Source organism: Drosophila santomea, chromosome 3R, assembly GCF_016746245.2.
Source record: "Drosophila santomea strain STO CAGO 1482 chromosome 3R, Prin_Dsan_1.1, whole genome shotgun sequence".
NCBI lineage: Eukaryota > Metazoa > Arthropoda > Insecta > Diptera > Drosophilidae > Drosophila > Drosophila santomea.
In genome coordinates this window covers 12,507,331-12,525,755 of record NC_053019.2, presented here as the reverse complement: position 1 = coordinate 12,525,755, position 18,425 = coordinate 12,507,331, and the positions used below count along the sequence as shown (strand labels likewise).

At 44.0% G+C, this 18,425-nt stretch overlaps 6 protein-coding genes across 8 annotated transcripts; 4 read left to right on the top strand and 2 right to left on the bottom strand.

Annotated features, from left to right (window-relative positions):
- Positions 1–277: 277 nt before the first annotated feature.
- LOC120451399 (suppressor of lurcher protein 1) lies at positions 278–18,235 on the bottom strand. 2 transcript variants are annotated; one of them, XM_039635065.2, is made up of 7 exons: positions 17,935–18,235; positions 17,656–17,824; positions 15,040–15,263; positions 14,121–14,702; positions 984–1,403; positions 677–878; positions 278–620 (listed from the first exon to the last, which is right to left on the bottom strand). In XM_039635065.2, exons 1-7 carry the CDS (start codon positions 18,233–18,235, stop codon positions 278–280), a joined length of 2,241 nt encoding a protein of 746 aa, XP_039490999.1. The 2 variants fall into 2 exon arrangements, with proteins under 2 accessions (XP_039490999.1, XP_039491000.1); XM_039635066.2 differs by lacking the exons at positions 278–620; positions 677–878; positions 984–1,403 and adding an exon at positions 13,322–13,662.
- On the top strand, positions 1,369–4,137 carry LOC120451398 (DNA ligase 3). Its single transcript, XM_039635064.1, has 4 exons — positions 1,369–1,800; positions 1,871–2,663; positions 2,747–3,910; positions 3,975–4,137. Exons 1-4 carry the CDS (start codon positions 1,449–1,451, stop codon positions 4,081–4,083), a joined length of 2,418 nt encoding a protein of 805 aa, XP_039490998.1. The 5' UTR covers positions 1,369–1,448; the 3' UTR covers positions 4,084–4,137.
- On the top strand, positions 4,244–6,893 carry LOC120451400 (probable cytochrome P450 9f2). The gene is made up of 4 exons (XM_039635067.2): positions 4,244–4,506; positions 5,277–5,796; positions 5,865–6,522; positions 6,579–6,893. The coding sequence occupies exons 1-4, from the start codon at positions 4,301–4,303 to the stop codon at positions 6,743–6,745; spliced, it is 1,551 nt and encodes a 516-aa protein (XP_039491001.1). The 5' UTR covers positions 4,244–4,300; the 3' UTR covers positions 6,746–6,893.
- On the top strand, positions 8,103–10,135 carry LOC120451402 (fatty acyl-CoA reductase wat). Its single transcript, XM_039635070.1, has 5 exons — positions 8,103–8,253; positions 8,312–8,424; positions 8,519–9,029; positions 9,166–9,874; positions 9,936–10,135. Exons 1-5 carry the CDS (start codon positions 8,178–8,180, stop codon positions 10,030–10,032), a joined length of 1,506 nt encoding a protein of 501 aa, XP_039491004.1. The 5' UTR covers positions 8,103–8,177; the 3' UTR covers positions 10,033–10,135.
- Positions 10,940–13,170, top strand: LOC120451401 (fatty acyl-CoA reductase wat). Its single transcript, XM_039635069.2, has 5 exons — positions 10,940–11,160; positions 11,355–11,467; positions 11,654–12,164; positions 12,220–12,928; positions 13,042–13,170. Exons 1-5 carry the CDS (start codon positions 11,085–11,087, stop codon positions 13,139–13,141), a joined length of 1,509 nt encoding a protein of 502 aa, XP_039491003.1. The 5' UTR covers positions 10,940–11,084; the 3' UTR covers positions 13,142–13,170.
- LOC120451409 (calmodulin) lies at positions 15,481–17,228 on the bottom strand. Of its 2 annotated transcripts, none has more exons than XM_039635078.2 (5): positions 17,035–17,228; positions 16,664–16,771; positions 16,375–16,596; positions 16,065–16,321; positions 15,481–16,003 (listed from the first exon to the last, which is right to left on the bottom strand). In XM_039635078.2, the coding sequence occupies exons 2-5, from the start codon at positions 16,703–16,705 to the stop codon at positions 15,832–15,834; spliced, it is 693 nt and encodes a 230-aa protein (XP_039491012.1). In that variant the 5' UTR covers positions 16,706–16,771; positions 17,035–17,228; the 3' UTR covers positions 15,481–15,831. The 2 variants fall into 2 exon arrangements, with proteins under 2 accessions (XP_039491012.1, XP_039491013.1); XM_039635079.2 differs by having other exon boundaries at positions 16,664–16,753.
- Positions 18,236–18,425: the final 190 nt, after the last annotated feature.

The following is an 18,425-nucleotide window of genomic DNA, read 5'->3' as shown; positions in this document are numbered from 1 at the left end:
TTTTTAAATAGAAACTACTGAAAATATGAATATCGATATTATCAGCTTAAGTGTACCTTATAATATTTAATTTTCCCCTTACTGAAATTGTCAGTTCTTAAACTACTACGCATAAACTCGTTTTGCGATTACCCAACTTGATAATCGATGATTTTTGTAGACCGATATTTTTTGTGCAAGTTTAAATATTTGAACTTAATGAAGTGAAGTCTCTTTAAAGTGAAAAATATGTTACAATAATAGAAAATAAACATGCGAAATGTTATGTATATATATTTTAAATATAGTATTGGTATGCCTTATAAGTGCATAAGATACACATCATTAACTTGCTTAAATGTACAACAGGCTGAATGGAAGCTGTTGAGACGAAGCTCTGCATGGAGGCATTATCCCGCAGATCGGCGACGGAATTATTTACGGCAATGGTTTCAAAGGTGTACAGGGCGCGAAATCCGATGGCAACAAAGCGATCGTTTGAATGCAAGGTGACGCGAAAGAAGCGTCCATCCGAACGCATTTCAAAGTCGGGAAGCTTTCCACAGTATCTGCTGAACTTTCGATCCGTGCTCATGAAATTGGAAAACTCGATGTAATCGCTGGCGGTTTGGTGGTCACAACTGTACAGAAAAGGAGATTCAACATTTTTAAGAGATAGTTTAAATTAATATCTTACGTTCCAATGCCTTCAACATCGAAATATGTGAAGTGGAGCACAACTCTTTCGTCACTTGCTCCGTAGAAATAATAATTGCACACTACATTTTCCAGGTAAAATCCAGGAAAATTTGGAGAGTGAAATAAACCACTTATTCGCTCACTGCTATTGTATACAAAGGAGCATCCTTCCTGTTGAACTCCGGACATGATTCCAAAATCTTGAGTAAAAAATAAACGGATTATTAAATATTATAATTTGCTGAATAAATATAAATATAAATATTTGCGAGTGGAATCAGTCTATAAGTGACTAAGACACTTACTGGTTAAAAAGCGGTACTCTGCGCGAAATCCGTAGTATTGAACCTTGTTCGTCATAGTGGGAGGATATTTTCCGACAAACTGAAGGTGCAGTTGCGCTCCACTGGACATCAGTGGCTTGGGCAAGAAGGCACCGCACAGGAGTTCCTGCGTCTCGTACCGTCCGCGCATCTCGGTGACCACGTGGAGCGCATCGCCCGGCTGGCATTTCGTGGAGTTCTCGTGCTCCGTGGGCACGTTGAAGTCATGGAATCGAATCTGCACCCGTTCTGGCGCCTGGGCTTCAAATTCGTAACGGCATTGTAGGACTCTCGAGCCGCCAATTACAACGCCGCCGAGCGCGTGTTTCGCCAGCAACAGCTGATTGGAGTCAAAAATTCCCGATTTATTTACTCGTGAGTCGAACGTCTGTTTGCATTGCTCTGTGAAATAGACAAATCCATTTAGAATTTGCAGTTAGTGTGCGTATGATTTTGCCCAGACTAACGTGGCAGGCCAGGTTTCTAACTCGCTTTGTGTGTAATAAGATGGCTAGCAAAGGAATGCACCATGAGGACAACAAGTTGGACACCTTCCGTCGCATCTGCGATGAAATAGCCGGCGAGTCAAGTTACCTGAAGAAGGCGGAGAAACTGCAGCGATTTTTCGAAAAGGGAAGCAGTGGCAAGGGCTTCAAGGGCGACACCCTGCTCTGGGTGCAGTTCCTCATCCCAGAGGCCAACCAGCGGGTCTACAATCTGCAGAACAAGGCTCTGATCAAACTCTTTTCGCGCATTTTAAATGCAAACCAGCAGCAAATGCATCTGGATCTAGAGCAGGGCAAGTGCCGAATAGAATTTCATCATCGCTGTAAATTGTAGAGTCCAACTTAACCTATGGTTTCCCCCAGATGGAGACGTTTCGGAAACGCTGCGCAAGCACTTTGCCGCTTCTCGGAAACTCAAGCCACAAGTGCAAAGCAAGCTCTACCTGCAGGAGCTGGAGGAGATGCTCCTGAAGCTGGTGGAGCGTACCAAAGAGGATGAGCAGACCGAACTGCTGCACGAGTTGTGCTCGAAGGCAACAGACTTGGATCTGCGCACCTTTATTCGCTTGGTGAAGCACGACTTAAGAATCAATGCGCGGGCCCGGCACATCCTGGATGCCTTTGGTCCTGAAGCCTACCCCGCATATCAGTCCTCCCGCGATTTGGTGGCGATTGTGAGACAGTTTGCCGGCAAGGAAAATAAAAAGGAGGCCCATAGTCCGGCTAAGAAAGCTAAAAAAACGAACTCGAGTGCGATTCAGGTAATGACGCCCATATCGCCCATGTTGGCCAGTCCCTGCAAGTCGGTGGAGGAGGCCTTCAAGAAGAGCCCCGCTGGACTGTATAGCGAGATCAAATACGATGGAGAGCGGGTTCAAATCCACAAGCAGGGCAACGATTTCAAGTTCTTTAGCCGCAATCTGAAGCCTGTGGTGGATCACAAGATACGGGCTCTTAAGGAGTATATACCGCAAGCCTTTCCTGGCGGCGGTGAAATGATATTGGACTCTGAGATCATTCTGGTCGACACTGACACAGGAGCACTGCTGCCCTTCGGTTCGTTGGGTGCCCATAAAAAGCAGACTTTCGCCAATGCAGCAGTATGCTTATTTGTGTTTGATTGCATACTGTACGATGGCGAGGATTTGACCCAGTTGTAAGTAATGTTGGGAATAATATTATTCTTAAGATAATCTTTAAAAAGGATATAGTTTCTAATATATTTCCATGACCTTCCAGGCCATTCCGAAAACGTCGTGAGATCCTTGAGCAGAATATTCAACCAATTAAATCCCACGTGCAGCTGTCGGAGTCGGAGTTCCTAAAGACCACGAGGGAACTGGCCGTGATGACGGCCAGGGTGTTACATGCCAATCTGGAGGGAGTGGTCCTGAAAAGTCCATCTAGCACATATCAGCCAGGCAAAAGAAACTGGCTTAAGGTTAAGAAGGATTACCTTTTCGATGGAAAGATGGCTGACACAGCCGACTTGGTTGTTCTGGGAGCTTGGTATGGATCAGGGAAGAAAGGTGGCACGCTTAGCATTTTCCTCATGGGATGCTACGATGCGTTTGGACGTCTGTGGAAGACAGTGACCAAAGTACACTCTGGATTGGATGATGCTACCAACGCAGAGGTACATGAATCACTGATCAAGCTAACCGAACGTGCTGATGCCAACGCAATGCCCAGTTGGCTATTGTGCAGTAAGTCCCTGGTGCCAGATGTACTGGCCAAGGATCCGCTTGAAATGCCAGTATGGGAGATTACTGGCGCCGAGTTCACAAAGTCTGATGCGCATACCGCGTCTGGAATCTCGATAAGATTTCCCAGGATTACTCGTCGTCGTACTGATAAATCGACAAAAGAGGCCACTGATCTGGCCCACTTAGAAGATCTTTTTGAAGCCTCAAAAAAGAATGTAAATGTTGATTTGCTGCTGGCCAATTGTAGTAAGGATGAGAAAGCAATTGATATCAAATCAACTCCCCAAAAAGAGAAAAATCTGAATGGCAATCGATCAAGTAGTGGTAAGAAACTAAAAAGGTGCAAAACTGGTTCAGATGATGAAGGCGAGGCTCCTGCGCGCAGCAAACACAAGGAAGCAAAAGCGACAAGAAGCTTGCCGCCTTCGCAAAAGGGATTAAAGGATTTTTTCAAGCCCAGCAAAGAGCTGAAATCAGTAGCAAAAAAGGAACCAAAGGAGAACGAAAACGCTATTGAACCAACTAGCTCAAAAGGCAAGTTATTCGAAGGATTGGTGGCTCACTTTGCCATGGAGAAAGATTCCAGCAAACTGATGCAGCAGTTTACGGAGCATGGAGGAAGCTGTACAACGGATCCGCGAAAAGCTAATCTGGTTTTTTATAATACAAACGAGACATCGGACCTGGAGAAGCTAAGGTAATGCGTAGATAAGCACTAATTCTTAAAAGAAAAATAATTCACTTTCTTTTTTTTTTTTTAGAACGCTCTATCGTCGTAGCTGCCGGCACTTGAATATAAGGTGGCTTCAAACCTCTCTCGATACTCAGAGTCGACAGCCTTATCCCACATATGCCGTGATGATGAAATGATGAGTCGAATTCTAAATCATTTTCACTCAGAAATACATGCTTGATTAAACCGAACATATGTGTGCATTATAGACAAGTATTTTATCAAATGCCAGAAGCAGAGCACGAAGCTTTAATAGAAAGCTCTACGTGGGGACAACAAAACGCTCCCGATTGTTTGTGGCGTAGTTAGTTATATTCTGGACGCTTGGATTGCCAAACAAGGCGCTCATCCATCATGTTGTGGGAATTCTTAGCACTATTTGCGATCGCTGTCGCCTTGTTCTACCGCTGGGCGTCCGCCAACAATGATTTCTTCAAGAACCGGGGCATCCCCTTTGAAAAGCCTGTGCTCTACTTTGGCAACATGGCCGGTATGTTCCTGAAGAAGAGAGCCATGTTCGACATAGTCTGTGATCTCTACACCAAAGGTGGAAGTAACAAGTGAGTTAAATTTATTGATTCGAATCTAATAAGTACCCGGCGCACTTGCACTTGCACTTGAAACTCGTTTACAACATGTGTGTATCTATTGGTCTCCAGCATTGCGTACAAGCTTATATAGACTGTCAAGGTCATGCAATCAGTGATCTATCTATACATACATTTGGTGGGTGCGGCTGCGTTTGACTACGTTTTGAATATAGAATTCCGAAATATTAAATTAAATTGCGTAAAGTCGTTTATCTAAAGAAGTGTGTAACTGGCAAGATAATTTGCGAAATTCTTTGTTTGTTATATCAATTAAGTTCGTTATAATCTTATCGATTATACGACAGCTTTAAATGTTGTTTGTTGCGGACGGAACTGTGTCCATATTTAGATAGGAACAATAGTTGATAAAGCTCCTGCAAAGTGCAATGACGATAACATTATAGAAATAATTTATTAATTTCATATTGGGGCAACCCTTTTTATGACTGTTCCTTTTATACACATGTCGTTATTTCAAATTTCACAATACACGTTAATATCTAATTATTAATTAATTTCATATCAGTGCAAACAATTACAGTCTTTTCAAAAAGGAAAAAGAGATGGGTTGATTAAAAATTCGTCGGATAGGTAATGAACAACGCTAGCGATCCAAAAACCACTTCTTCATGTTATCATTTTCTAATCTTGAGCTCACGAATATAAATTTTGTGATTGGTTTTATCAGTATGTGACTTACGGAAAGCTAATCGGTTATTAACATTATTATTATTTTTTAGATTTTTTGGTATCTTCGAGCAGCGCCAACCCCTTTTTATGGTGCGCGACCCGGATCTTATTAAGCAGATAACCATAAAGGACTTCGACCATTTTATCAATCATCGCAATGTGTTTGCCACCAGCAGTGATGATGATCCACATGATATGAGTAACCTTTTCGGCAGCTCCTTGTTCTCCATGCGAGATGCTCGGTGGAAGGATATGCGAAGCACTCTGAGCCCGGCTTTTACCGGCAGCAAAATGCGTCAGATGTTCCAGCTGATGAATCAGGTGGCCAAAGAGGCCGTGGACTGTCTTAAGCAGGATGATTCAACCGTTCAGGATAATGAACTGGACATGAAGGACTACTGCACCCGATTCACTAATGATGTGATCGCCTCGACAGCCTTCGGACTGCAAGTGAACTCGTTCAAGGATCGGGAAAATACATTCTATCAGATGGGCAAAAAGCTGACCACGTTTACATTCTTGCAGAACATGAAGTTCATGTTGTTCTTCGCTTTGAAGAGTCTTAATAAGGTTGGCACAGCATTCACACACATCAGAAGAACATATTGATTAAAACGAATTGTTTCTTTTCCATGTAGATCCTTAAGGTCGAGCTTTTCGATAAGAAAAGCACTCAGTATTTCGTGCGTCTGGTGCTCGATGCCATGAAGTACCGACAGGAGCACAATATTATTCGACCCGACATGATAAACATGCTGATGGAGGCTCGTGGCATAATCCAAACGGAGAAGACCAAGGCCTCTGCTGTTCGCGAGTGGAGCGATCGCGACATTGTGGCCCAGTGTTTTGTGTTCTTCTTTGCTGGATTCGAAACTTCGGCGGTGCTGATGTGCTTCACCGCTCACGAGCTAATGGAGAACCAGGATGTGCAGCAGAAGCTATACGAGGAGGTACAGCAGGTGGACCAGGAGTTGGAGGGCAAAGAACTGACCTACGAGGCCATCATGGGCATGAAGTATCTGGATCAGGTTGTTAACGAAGTGCTGCGAAAGTGGCCGGCGGCAATTGCCGTCGATCGAGAATGCAACAAGGACATAACCTTTGATGTGGATGGCCAGAAAGTCGAGGTAAAAAAGGGCGATGTCATCTGGCTGCCCACATGTGGCTTCCATCGTGACCCCAAGTACTTTGAGAACCCCGTGAAGTTCGATCCGGAACGTTTTAGCGATGAAAACAAGGAGTCTATTCAACCATTCACATACTTCCCCTTTGGCCTGGGTCAACGAAACTGCATTGGTAAGTTGATTGACTTAAAATTGTATTTCGCCGGTACTAAAAATGATCTATATTAGGCTCCCGATTCGCTCTTCTCGAGGCGAAGGCTGTAATCTACTATCTGCTAAAGGACTACCGCTTTGACCCAGCCAAGAAGTCCTGCATTCCACTAGAGCTCAGTAGTTCCGGTTTTCAGTTGACACCCAAAACAGGCTTTTGGATTAAGCTCGTTCAAAGGAACTAATCTTATACACCATTAAACTATAATAACTTTGTTGTTAAATGTTATGTATTAAAAACTTTGACATTATTAAATTTAATCAATTTATTGTATTTTTCTGCTTTACAAAATAAAAATGAAAGGTTTGTTTATCCTTCATAGTGGCATTTAAGAACATTTTAATGTAATAGTGGCATTAAAGAACATTTGACTGTAATCCAAAAACAAGAGAGAACGCTATAGTCGAGTTCCCCGACTATCTGATACCCGTTACTCAGCTAGTGGATGTGCGAAGAAGAAATTTCAACACTGACAGTTTTTGGCGGTTTGTGGGCGTTAGAGTGGGCGTGGCGAAAAGTTTTTTGGTAAATTGATAGAAATTTACATGACTAATACAAAAATGAAAAAATATCAAAACATTTTTCAAAAGTGTGGGCGTGGCAGATTTGGGCGGTTTGTGGGCGTTAGAGTGGGCGTGGCAGCATGAATCAATAAACTCGCGCTGCGTCTATGTCTCTGGAGTCTGTATGCTTAATCTCAACTTTCTAGCTTTTGTAGTTCCTGAGATCACAGCGTTCATACGGACGGACAGACAGACAGACAGACAGACGGACAGACGGACAGACGGACAGACAGACGGACGGACAGACGGACATGGCCAGATCGACTCGGCTATTGATCCTGATCAAGAATATATATACTTTATATGGTCGGAAACGCTTCCTTCTGCCTGTTACATACTTTTCAACGAATCTAGTATACCCTTTTACTCTACGAGTAACGGGTATAATAAAGTAAATGTATCATGGTAAATGTTTATTCTAAAAAGATTGATTTTGTATTTACATTTCTATACAAATTAGGTGTTTTCCAAATATATCTAAAACTGTCTGCATTTACGCTACTTTCGTACCTTTCATTTGGTTTAATAGAATGCAAATGCTGAGCACTACGTAAATGAACAAAGAAAGTGTCTTGTCTGGAATGAATAATATTATCTTGGTGTACAGTAGACAATAGTTCTTAATATAACGTTATTGTTGTAATGAAATACTGATTTAGATAGCTATCCTAATCTATATCTGTTTTTATCTTTACCCCTTTCTGTATATATTACAATTTAATTTTAAAACGAAAACAACACAATAAAGAGATGTTATTATTAAATTGTTATAACAAAAATTTAATTTTTATCAATATATTCAATACATTACTACAAATAATTTTAATTGTGTGTCCAATTAAGCAATATTCTGTTACTCTTTCTTGGTTGCAATTATCGAGGTTCTCCGCACTTACGCTTTCAAATTTATTCACAAACTGAAAGCTATGGCATATCGTTGCATTTCCGTATAATGGGGGTTGGTATAAAGTGGTATAAATAAATATAAATAAAGAAGAAATGCTCATTTGATGAAGTGAACGCGCCAAGTGAATATTATTTCCGCAGCACAAAATGACGAGTGAAATTATAAGTTTTTATAAGGACAAAACGGTTTTTATAACCGGAGGCACAGGATTACTGGGCAAAGGTGCGCGATTAATTCAAATTCAAGAACACCTGATAAATATGATTCTTCTGTGTTTCAGTGGTCATAGAAAAGCTGTTGCGGGCGACGGAGTTGAAGCGTATATATTTCCTGGTTAGAACCAAGCGGGGTGACACAATGGAAGCACGAGTTGAGTCTTGGAAAAAGGATCAGGTGAGTGCCCCCCAATTCGCGAAATGGAAATTAAAAGAAAAGTGATTTGTCATTGACAATTATCGTGGTTCCTTGGAAAACATCCTTCGTGCAGGTGTTTGAAGTGCTTCTTAAGAAAAAGCCGCTGTCCCTGCAAAAGGTGACTCCAATTTCGGGTGACTGCTGTGCCCCGGATTTGGGCATCAGCGAGGCGGATCGCAGGATACTGGCCGCGGAGGTGCAGGTGCTCATACATGGAGCCGCTTCGGTGCGATTCGAGGAGCCACTCGACCAGGCACTGATCATTAACACCAGGGCAGTGCGACTCATTACCCAGCTGGCAAGGGAAATGCGGCTGCTCGAGTCTTTTGTCCACGTCTCGACAGCATTCTCCAATTGTGTGGTGCATCAAATCCAAGAGCGCTTCTATCCGGAACACCTAACCTGTCCCGTTGACAAGGTACTCGACATACGCGATTCGCTCAGCCCCGAAACGTTCGAAAAGATGGCACCTGCCCTAATTGGAAAATTCCCGAACACATACACCTACACCAAGGCTCTGGGAGAGCAGGTGATCCAGGAGGAGGCGAAGGGCTTGCCAGTCGGCATTTTTCGACCAGCGATCAGTAAGTAGTTGATTCAGTGCAATGATAAGTACCAATTATTATTATTAGTTCACGCCTGTGTATATCAATATGATATAAAGTTAATTCAATAAATTATATAGAGGCTAAGTCTAAGTCAAACCATCTGAAATTGCAGTTTTATCCACCTTCAAGGAACCCGTGCGAGGCTGGATTGATGGCCTGCAAGGGCTGATTGCCATGATATTTGCCACTGCCTACGGGTTTGTTCACTTCATGCTGGTTAATCTGGAGAGTATAGCTCCCGTAGTTCCGGCCGACTACTGCGTCAACGTGGCCATCGCCTCAGCTGTCCAGATAGCCAAGGTCTCTAAGCAGAATAAAAAGAGTCCGCCGCCCATTTACGCTTTTGCACCCAGCGAATCGAATTTAGTCACTTATGGAGAACTGGTCAACGAATGTTACCTAAATGGGCTGGACGTACCAAATGAAAAAATGATCTGGCACCCATTTAGCCATTGCACCACATGCCCCTATCTGTATAGTATCGGCGTCTACTTCTATCACATGCTGCCCGGACTTATTCTGGATATTGTCCTGCGTGTAAAAGGTCAAAAGCCGATGATGATTAAGAACTATCACAAGGTCCATGAGGGAATGCTGAGTTTGTTTCCCTTCTCCAGAAAAACCTTTACCATGGACATGAAGAATACTGACGAAATGTGGCAGTCCATGTCCAGGGAGGACAAGGAGATATTCAACTTTGATATGTCGACATTGAACTGGAAAGAGTTTTTCACGTGTGTCATGGACGGATTACGACTGTATTTGTTTAAGAACCCCCGGACGCCAGAATCCGTTGCTCGGGGGAGGAAAATCTTAAAAAAGTAAGTCTAAGTTAACTACTCCAAAGATAGTAAATATTATAAGCCACTTTGGTTTTTACAGGTTTTATGTATGGGATAGGCTTCTCAAAACCGTAATAGTTCTCTTATTTGGTGCCTTTATTTGGTTATTAGTCAAAAATGTATGGGCACTACTATAAATGATTAATGTACTATAATAATTTAGCATGCACAGGGTTGAAGGGTAAAACGATGTGATAAATTTCAAATAAATATTGAGTTTGTTTTTGATGGATCTCAAAACAAAAGTTTTTATTGATGTGTGCCGGGGTTAGTTGGTGTAAAAATTATAAGTGTATTCCTGAAAGACCTCAAAGAAAGTTTAAAGTCGAATTTGTTCTACGCTGTTTGGGTGCAATCCCTATACATATACTCGTATAAAATATTCCAACGCACCAATTGTTGCGCAATTGGTTGGTAATCGAAGCTTGTTGTAACTATATAATTACATAATAGCGAATAGAATTAACACGTCTGCATTTCGATTTCCCATATAAATTAGGCAGTCACTCGGCCACCCATTGTTTAGGCACATTCATTAGGCTCGAGCCAGACTCACTGTCCAAACACTCAGCACATGGGTGCGCACCCTCGAATTAAATTACCTATACCCATTCCGTCTGTCCAACTACCGGGTTTCACTCCCTTTCCATGAGGTGCACTTCAACCCGGCACAACGTTTTCCAATTAGCCAAATGGATATATCACAGGCCGCCACGCCACTTGACACCTGAGCGGTTCCGATCGGATCCTCTGGACCACAAAGTGATAAAACCTCGGGTTCTAATTTCAGTGTAATTTCAGCATTTCAGCGTAAGAAAGGCAAGGCTAATTGTTTACTTGGCAGGTCAACTGCAATGCTCATGGTTTAATGGCACATGTTTAACTGGGCGTATACGTAATGTGCAGCTTCGCGGAGTGAACTTCTCCAGCTTTCGTTTGGCAGGCAAGTAAGTGTTTACGACGCTCATGGATGTGTGAGTGAGAGTTTGGCAAGACAATTGATATTTTGCGATCGGCATTCGGGTATAAATAACTGGTGAAAAACCACTGAACACCTCTCATTCAAGCATCAGTCGCGTCTGCGCCGTTCTACGTCGGACATCGGACATCGGATTACGGATAGCTGAATACGGAATACGGATTTCCGGCCTATCTACGCGAAAAGTATCGTTATACTAGCCCATTGAAAATGGCAACGGATGTGCAAACTTTTTACAAAGACAAAACTGTCTTTCTAACCGGCGGCAGTGGGTTCCTTGGCAAAGGTATTCCGTGTTCTAGTTACAAAACAATCAAATGATCTGCTAAAGTGTGGTACGAATGCATAAGACACATAAATTTAAAGGTGAAAGATGCTTATGCATCTGCCAAGCTGGTTAAGAATGCGATGCCCAAAACAAGCACAGTTCCATATATCAGATCAAGTTCAAGATCAAGAACAAGTTTATTGCCGTTTCAGTGACCATTGAGAAGCTGCTCCGCACCACGGAGGTGAAGCGCATCTATGTCCTGCTCCGCTCCAAGCGCGGCCAGGAAATGCGGGACCGATGCGCCGCCTGGGATAACGATCCGGTAAGACATTCTTTTCCAAACTTTTCGTTAAGTATAGCTATGGATTTGCATTAATTTCATAAGAATATTTTCCTGCGAGTACTTTATAGGAAAAACCAAATTACAAAAGTTTTTGTAGCCTTTAATAAAGCAAAAACAGTATTTTTATATCTATACCTATTTTAATATCAAACATTTTGCTTTCAGGTCTTCGTTAATATAATGAAAACCAATCCCGCGGCTTTAAAGCGAGTGGTACCTTGTGGTGGGGACTGCCAGGAGCCGGATCTTGGTCTGAGCATCAGCGATCGCCAGCTTTTGGTGAATGAGGTGCAGATTGTTATCCACACGGCGGCCACTGTGCGTTTTGTGGAGCCGTTGCACATCGCCTTGGCGGTGAACACACGGGCCACCCGACTCATGATTCAACTGGCCAGGGAGATGCCCCACCTGGAGTCCTTCGTCCATGTGTCCACCGCGTACTCAAACTGCGTGGTGGAGCACGTCAGTGAGCGCTTCTATCCGGAGCACTTGACCTGTCCTGCCGAAAAGATCCTGGAACTGCTGGAAAGCATTAGTCCCGAGCTGTTGGATAACATGACACCGGCATTGCTGGGCAAGTATCCCAATACGTATACGTATACCAAGGCTCTGGCGGAGCAGGTGCTCCAGCTGGAGGCGAGGGATTTGCCGGTTAGCATTTTTCGTCCAGGCGTTAGTAAGTATATGCCGTTGGAATTGCAATTCCTCGTAAAACCCGTAGTCTTGCACAGTAATTGCCAGCTATAAGGAGCCCATGCCCGGCTGGATCGACAACCTTTACGGACCCATTGCAGTTCTCTACGGGGCAGCCTTCGGAGTACTGCGCGTCACACTGCTTAATCTCAAGGCCCAGGCTGGCATTGTACCCGTAGATTACTGCGTCAATATGGTGCTGGCCTGCGCTTGGAACACGGCCCGGGATAGTAGCATCAAGCAATCGCCGGAGCCACCTATTTTCAACTTTACGCCGAACGAGGATAACCTGATAACCTGGGGTGGATTCCGGGACAAGGCAGCGGTGCTGCGGTACAACTATCCCTTGAGTAAGATGATGTGGATGCCCTTTCTGCACTGTACCACCATTCCCTGGCTATTCCGGTTCACGGCCATCTTTTACCACCTGCTCCCCGGATATGCCATTGATCTGGTCATGCGTTTGTGTGGCAAAAAGGCGCGCATGATCAAGTTGTATGACAAAATTCACAGGAACATTGATATTCTGGCACCCTTTGTGATCACATCCTGGTTCTTTGATACCGTCAACACCCACAAGTTGTGGGCCAGAATGTCTGCCGAGGATCAGCAGCTTTACCACTTCAATATGAGCAGCATCGATTGGGACGATTACTTCCTGCAAGCCCTGGCCGGAGTTCGCATCTACCTCGCCAAGGAGAAACCAGGAAAGGAGGTACTGGAAAGGGGACAAAGGATCTACAAGAGGTGAGTGGGAAATCGGAAACCTTTGCCCCCTCGGGGATTTTCTTATATTTTGTTATTAAACCACCATTCCTTATTAGTAAACGTCAACTAAAATATCTCTTGTTTTTTCACAGATTCCAATTTCTTCATCGGCTGCTGCAGTTCACTCTTTGTAGCGGTGCCGCCGCAATATTATGGTCAATTTTAAGGCGCCTACTAGGCCCACTTATATAGTTACCACAAATAAATTTAATTGGCAATAATTCACTCACTGTTTATACTTTCCTTTTAACAACAAAAATAGTTATTTTATAGGGTTAGTTAGTTAAAACCACTATTATTACTTCATTAATTTCGTTCCACATAAAAAAATATATATGAGTTAGATACAAAAAAAGCAAGTTGTATGCAATGAATAAATGTTTTGGCCGCAGTAAAAACTATGGACTCACTAATGGGCGGATGAGAACAGGATGCTATCGATTGGTTAATAAGATTACACCACAGACTAAGTTTTACGAACAGCGTTGCGACTCCCGCCATTTGAACGTGACAAGAGTTGGCAATAAACTGAGTCAGGCCCAAAGCCCAGAGCCATTTACATGGCAAATCAGCCGGGAACAAGGCTGAGAATTGGCCGCATCCGTTTCCGCCGCTGATTCCGGACCAAACCAGACGGAAGCTGTCGAACGTCGCTTTGCCGCCATTTTCCATCGACTCAGTTAATTCGATTTGGCGCTTGTCTTATAGTGGGGCTGGAATTAGGGGAGGGGTCGCAAAGAAGCACTAACAAAAATGATAATTTATTAAAAAAAAATAAATAAATAGGATAAGGAATAAGAAAACTTTGTCTAAGACAACTTGTAATCTTTTTAACCTACAATGAACGTTATTAAAATCTGTACAAAATATATTGTACAATATACAAACACTTATTATTAATGAAATAAAAATATTATATAAAAAACTGAATACTTTTTAGTTGGGAGTTTGTAGTTGGAGAGGTGGGGAGTTTGCTAAACTTTTAAAATATCTGCTAGCTTTTTTTGTCTCTTTTAAAAGTGATTACTAATTTCTTCGACATTGTATGGATAATTTGTGACAAATACACTTAATAATCCAGCAAATAGAAGTATTTCCACTTCCCTCCAAAATATATTGGGCATTGAACAAGGGTATAAATATAAGGCTAATTTATGGGGCGCCAACTCACCAAATGAGCGCCCGGGCTTCGGCAGTTCCGCATCCGACGGCAGACTGTTCTCCTTGGCGGCGAAGGCCTGCTCCTGCTGGAGTTTTTCCTGCTTCATCGCCACACTGGCTGCCTCCAAGAACGCCGGAGGTGGGGACGTGGGGTCCGGCAGTCCCAGCTCATTCGGCACGAACTTGTACTTTCCCCGAAATCCTTTGGCCGTGCGATTGGAGCTGGCATTGAACTCGAGCAGCAGATCAGGACCAGTGCTCAACAGACGGCGGGTGGGTCGGCTGGAGCAGATTACATCGATGACCGAGTTCATGTTAGCGGACTCCGCGTCGAACAGAGTAATTGCATCCAACTGGCATCCTCCACTGACCACCGGCGGCAGCTGCAGCTCTTCAAACAGGATCTCCACGTGGGTGTCCGGCCTACCGATGAACTTGTAGGAGCACTTGATGTGCGCCGGATAGTGGGCGGGAAATTGGGGCGAGTGGAAGTAGCCCTGGCCCACATTTCCCTGCTCGCCGGACAAGCTGGCGAAGAAGTAGAAGTCGCAGAAGCTGTGCGGAACTAACCGACCGTCCGTCCGGAAGTTTTCTATGGCAAATTAAGCGAATTTAATATTTTATTTAAAATAGGTAACTTTTTTTAATCTTCTTTTAACCTATCAAATAGGGGTCATTCTTACATAAAATAAATACAAATTAATGATTGCTTTTGCTGTTATTACTCATACGCCAAGTCGCCCACTACTTTTTACACTTATGATGCAGTTTTCTTTGCAAGCGAAGATTGAAAGGGATCCCAAATCAACAAACTCATATTTTAAAAACTTAAATACCGTGCAGGTAAAGTCTGTTTTAAATATGTTTAAAAAATGTCTAAGCTCATAAAAGTCTCTTTTTATATTTGCGTGTCCTCAAAGTCAACTCACCTCGTTTCAGAAATCGATAGCTGGCGCTGAGGGTCAAGTTCCAGCTGGCCAGGTCGGTGGGCGGCTTCTGGAACCGGAGGCGCAGTCCGAGCAATCGACCCGCGCTATAAATAGGCGTGGCACTGCGCTCCCGGCTGTGCTGGCAGAAGGTGTCCGCCGCCAGTGTCGCGTTCTCGATGACGGGCTCCCGCAAATAGGGAAAGACGTCCATGCTGTCCAAGCACCTGTCACGAAATTGCAATCCGCATTGGATGAGGAGGCATCGAGAGGGTGAAGTGGGGGAGGGGGAATTCGAAAGGCCTGAGCATTGCATTGGCCAGAGCAGATGCGTAATGATGTCTAAAATTTATTGGCCGATACTTTTGGGGCTGGCTCGTTGGTCAGCCGGCCTCCCTATAAATATACCCCATCGCAACCAGCAAATGGCCATTAAGAAATAATTCCCAACGCTTCGCTGGTTCTTCACGATTTATTTTGATAAAAAGTCGAACAAAAGTTGGCGTTAAGGCTAATACGATTGTCAAATCGGCACAGCTGCTTCAGGACTTTAAGTAAATTTCAAAAATATGTCCCGATTAAACGAATATTTAATGGCTATTAAAACCATAATTAACACATAATAAAGTCCCACAAATAAAATAAATAACACAGGGTAATGATATCTTATGAGAAAATCATATATCAAGGAGATATTAGTTGGTGGCCTGGAAAAATACATTAAATCTGAAAGATTTCTGAAAGATGGATTTGAAGGTAAGGCAAAATTATTTTGGTTTCCCCAAAAATAATATGTTATTCCCCTTTTCGCTTGCGCATTCCGCTGAGCATGCGACAGAAGGCCGGATAATCAATCATGGGCGGCTCCTCCAAGGACTTGGGCTTGGCCATTGGGGCGTGGCTTAGAGCCTCCTTGGCCTCGTTGAGGGTCATTTTGTCGCCATAGTTGGTCAGCTCTTCATAGATTCTGGGGAGTGTTCAATTGGAGACTATCACTGTGCTAGTCCACTATTTTCGGTGGCACCCACTTGCGTTCATCGATTTTGCCCGTTCCATGGTCATCCCATTTACTCCAGGCCTCCAGTAGCACATCCTCGGGATCCAGTTCCTGTGTGCGACGACTCATCAGCCGGACGAAGGCTTCGTAGTCGAGCGGCTCCTTGGCCTCCTGCATCATCTGTTCCAGTAGTTGCTCGTTGGGGTCATTTCCCAGGGCCGTATAGGTGAACCGTAGATCGTCCTTCGAGATCAGTCCATCGCAGTCCGTATCGAAGAGCGAGAAGACCTTTGGAGAATCCATGGGTTGAACCACGGTGCCCGCATCAATCGAAAACTTACTTCCTTCAGCTCCGCCAGCTTGGCAATGTCCAGTTCATGTGGCGCCACATTATCGTCGGCCCTCATCTCCTCGGGCAGCGTGTAGTGGCCACTGGACTCCGGCAGCTTCAGCGTGGGATTGAATATCTCATTGATCACGGCCATGGCCTCCGAATCCGCCAGGTGAGATGGAGGCTGGGGAGTATGTGATGGCTTGCGGGCGGAACTGGCGCGACGACGACGCTGTATTGATATTTGTATTGTCGTAGTTTTTAAACAGCTTCTTCTCTTTTTAACCTTTTTCACTCACTCTCTCCAGATCCTCTAGGGAAACCGATGGATCCATTGACATATTGAAGGAGTACTTGCACTATCAACTTTTTCAATCAATCACGAACTACTTTTGTAGGTTAAAAAACTTTATTTGAAAATATTAAAATATTTCCAAAGCGTTATATTTGTGACATTAACTCAGAGAAAATAACACATCCATATCTTAAGATTTTAAAGCGGCATCAAAAGTATTTCAACAATATAATATTTTTTGTAACAAATTTTTTTCGAATTTTGTAGCAGACATCCAAATTATTTCAGGATCAGGATCAGAATATCCAGTGTATTCGTTTTTCTGGAGTTTTTTTTCTCTGAATTTAAACCACTTCTTGCTGGCGATTTAAGTACGTTTTCAAAATCGGTTTAGCGACGGCTCGAACGCGTTTTTCAAGCGACTTCAAACACGGAACACTGTCAACCACCGACTAGGACACTCGTATTGCTCGCGATATCCCAGCGATTCGGACGCGTTTTCCCAGCGACGGATGCAACTTAAATATTACGCATACGTTTGGCGGAGCACTCGGCAAGATCCACTGAAATGTGCTTGGCCAGTGCTCTCCAATTTTATTGACAAATCGATTCCGAAATATTGTGTGCGTTATTTTTATGGCGCAAATGTGGATGCATACGATTTTGCATAAATTGACACAAATTTGCGGGATTTATATAAATAACCAGGCGTGCCGGCGGCCACGGTTCCACCAAAACGGACCGCCCACATGGCCTTCGCAAGGTATTTTAATTACATAGCCGCTGCGTTGGGGATTTGGCTTCTCGCTACCATCTCCTGGCCCATTCCACATTTGGCCACGGCATTTCCGCGACGGACGGCAGCCTTATCCATCGACGGATTCAATTTTGATGCCTGTCTCTGGCAGCTGTCCGCCGATTTGAGATCGAATCGGCTCCCAATCCCTGTTCCCCGCCAATCGATCACGGAATTTCGCCGGAAACATTGCCACTCACCCGGCGCGCAGCTGCAACTGCTCGAGCTGAAAGGCCACCAGCTCGTCGTCCATTCCGCCGATGAAGATCATCAGGCAGTTGTTCTTGGCTCCCAGTGAATGGCTGGCATTGATGGCCAACCTGCCCCATTGGGTGGCATTCCGCTCGGACAGGTGAAGGCAGGAGCAGTCTGAGGAGAGAATGTAACAAAAGTCTCATCATTTTTTGTACCAATTTATTACGTTTTTTATGTTAGACAGGAGCAACTTTTTGAACTTTAAAGTGATTATCTGAACCCACCAAGCCAGAGATGCGACTGCCTGCTGTTGGCCACTTGCTGCTGCGATTGTCCATTTCCGGTGGCCAACAGGACCACGACTAATCCCAGAGCCAAGGATGCGGCCGGCATTGTCGGCGGCCAATGTGAGACTGTGAAGCAGGATTCCATTATCCTGCCGCCTAGCTGAGAGCTGCCGATGTCCCATGTCCGGTATAAAAATAGCCCGCTCCTCGCATAAAACCGACCTGCTCTGCCTTTTTGTGTTGATGTGCCATTAAATTTCAGTTGAGGTTTTACAGGTGCCGGTGCCGCCATCAGCATCCGCTAGTTTGCTGCCACCTTTTTTCACGTCCTTTTGACCAAACAAACTGGCAAACACACGTTAATACCGTCCATTTGCCTGAGGACATTTGGAGCAGAGTCCTTTTTGGGTGGCGGTATTTTTAAAATGTGTGTCATGTCATCTTTTTGTGAGCGTCCGTCTGTGGCCACCAGTTAACAGCTCATTTTG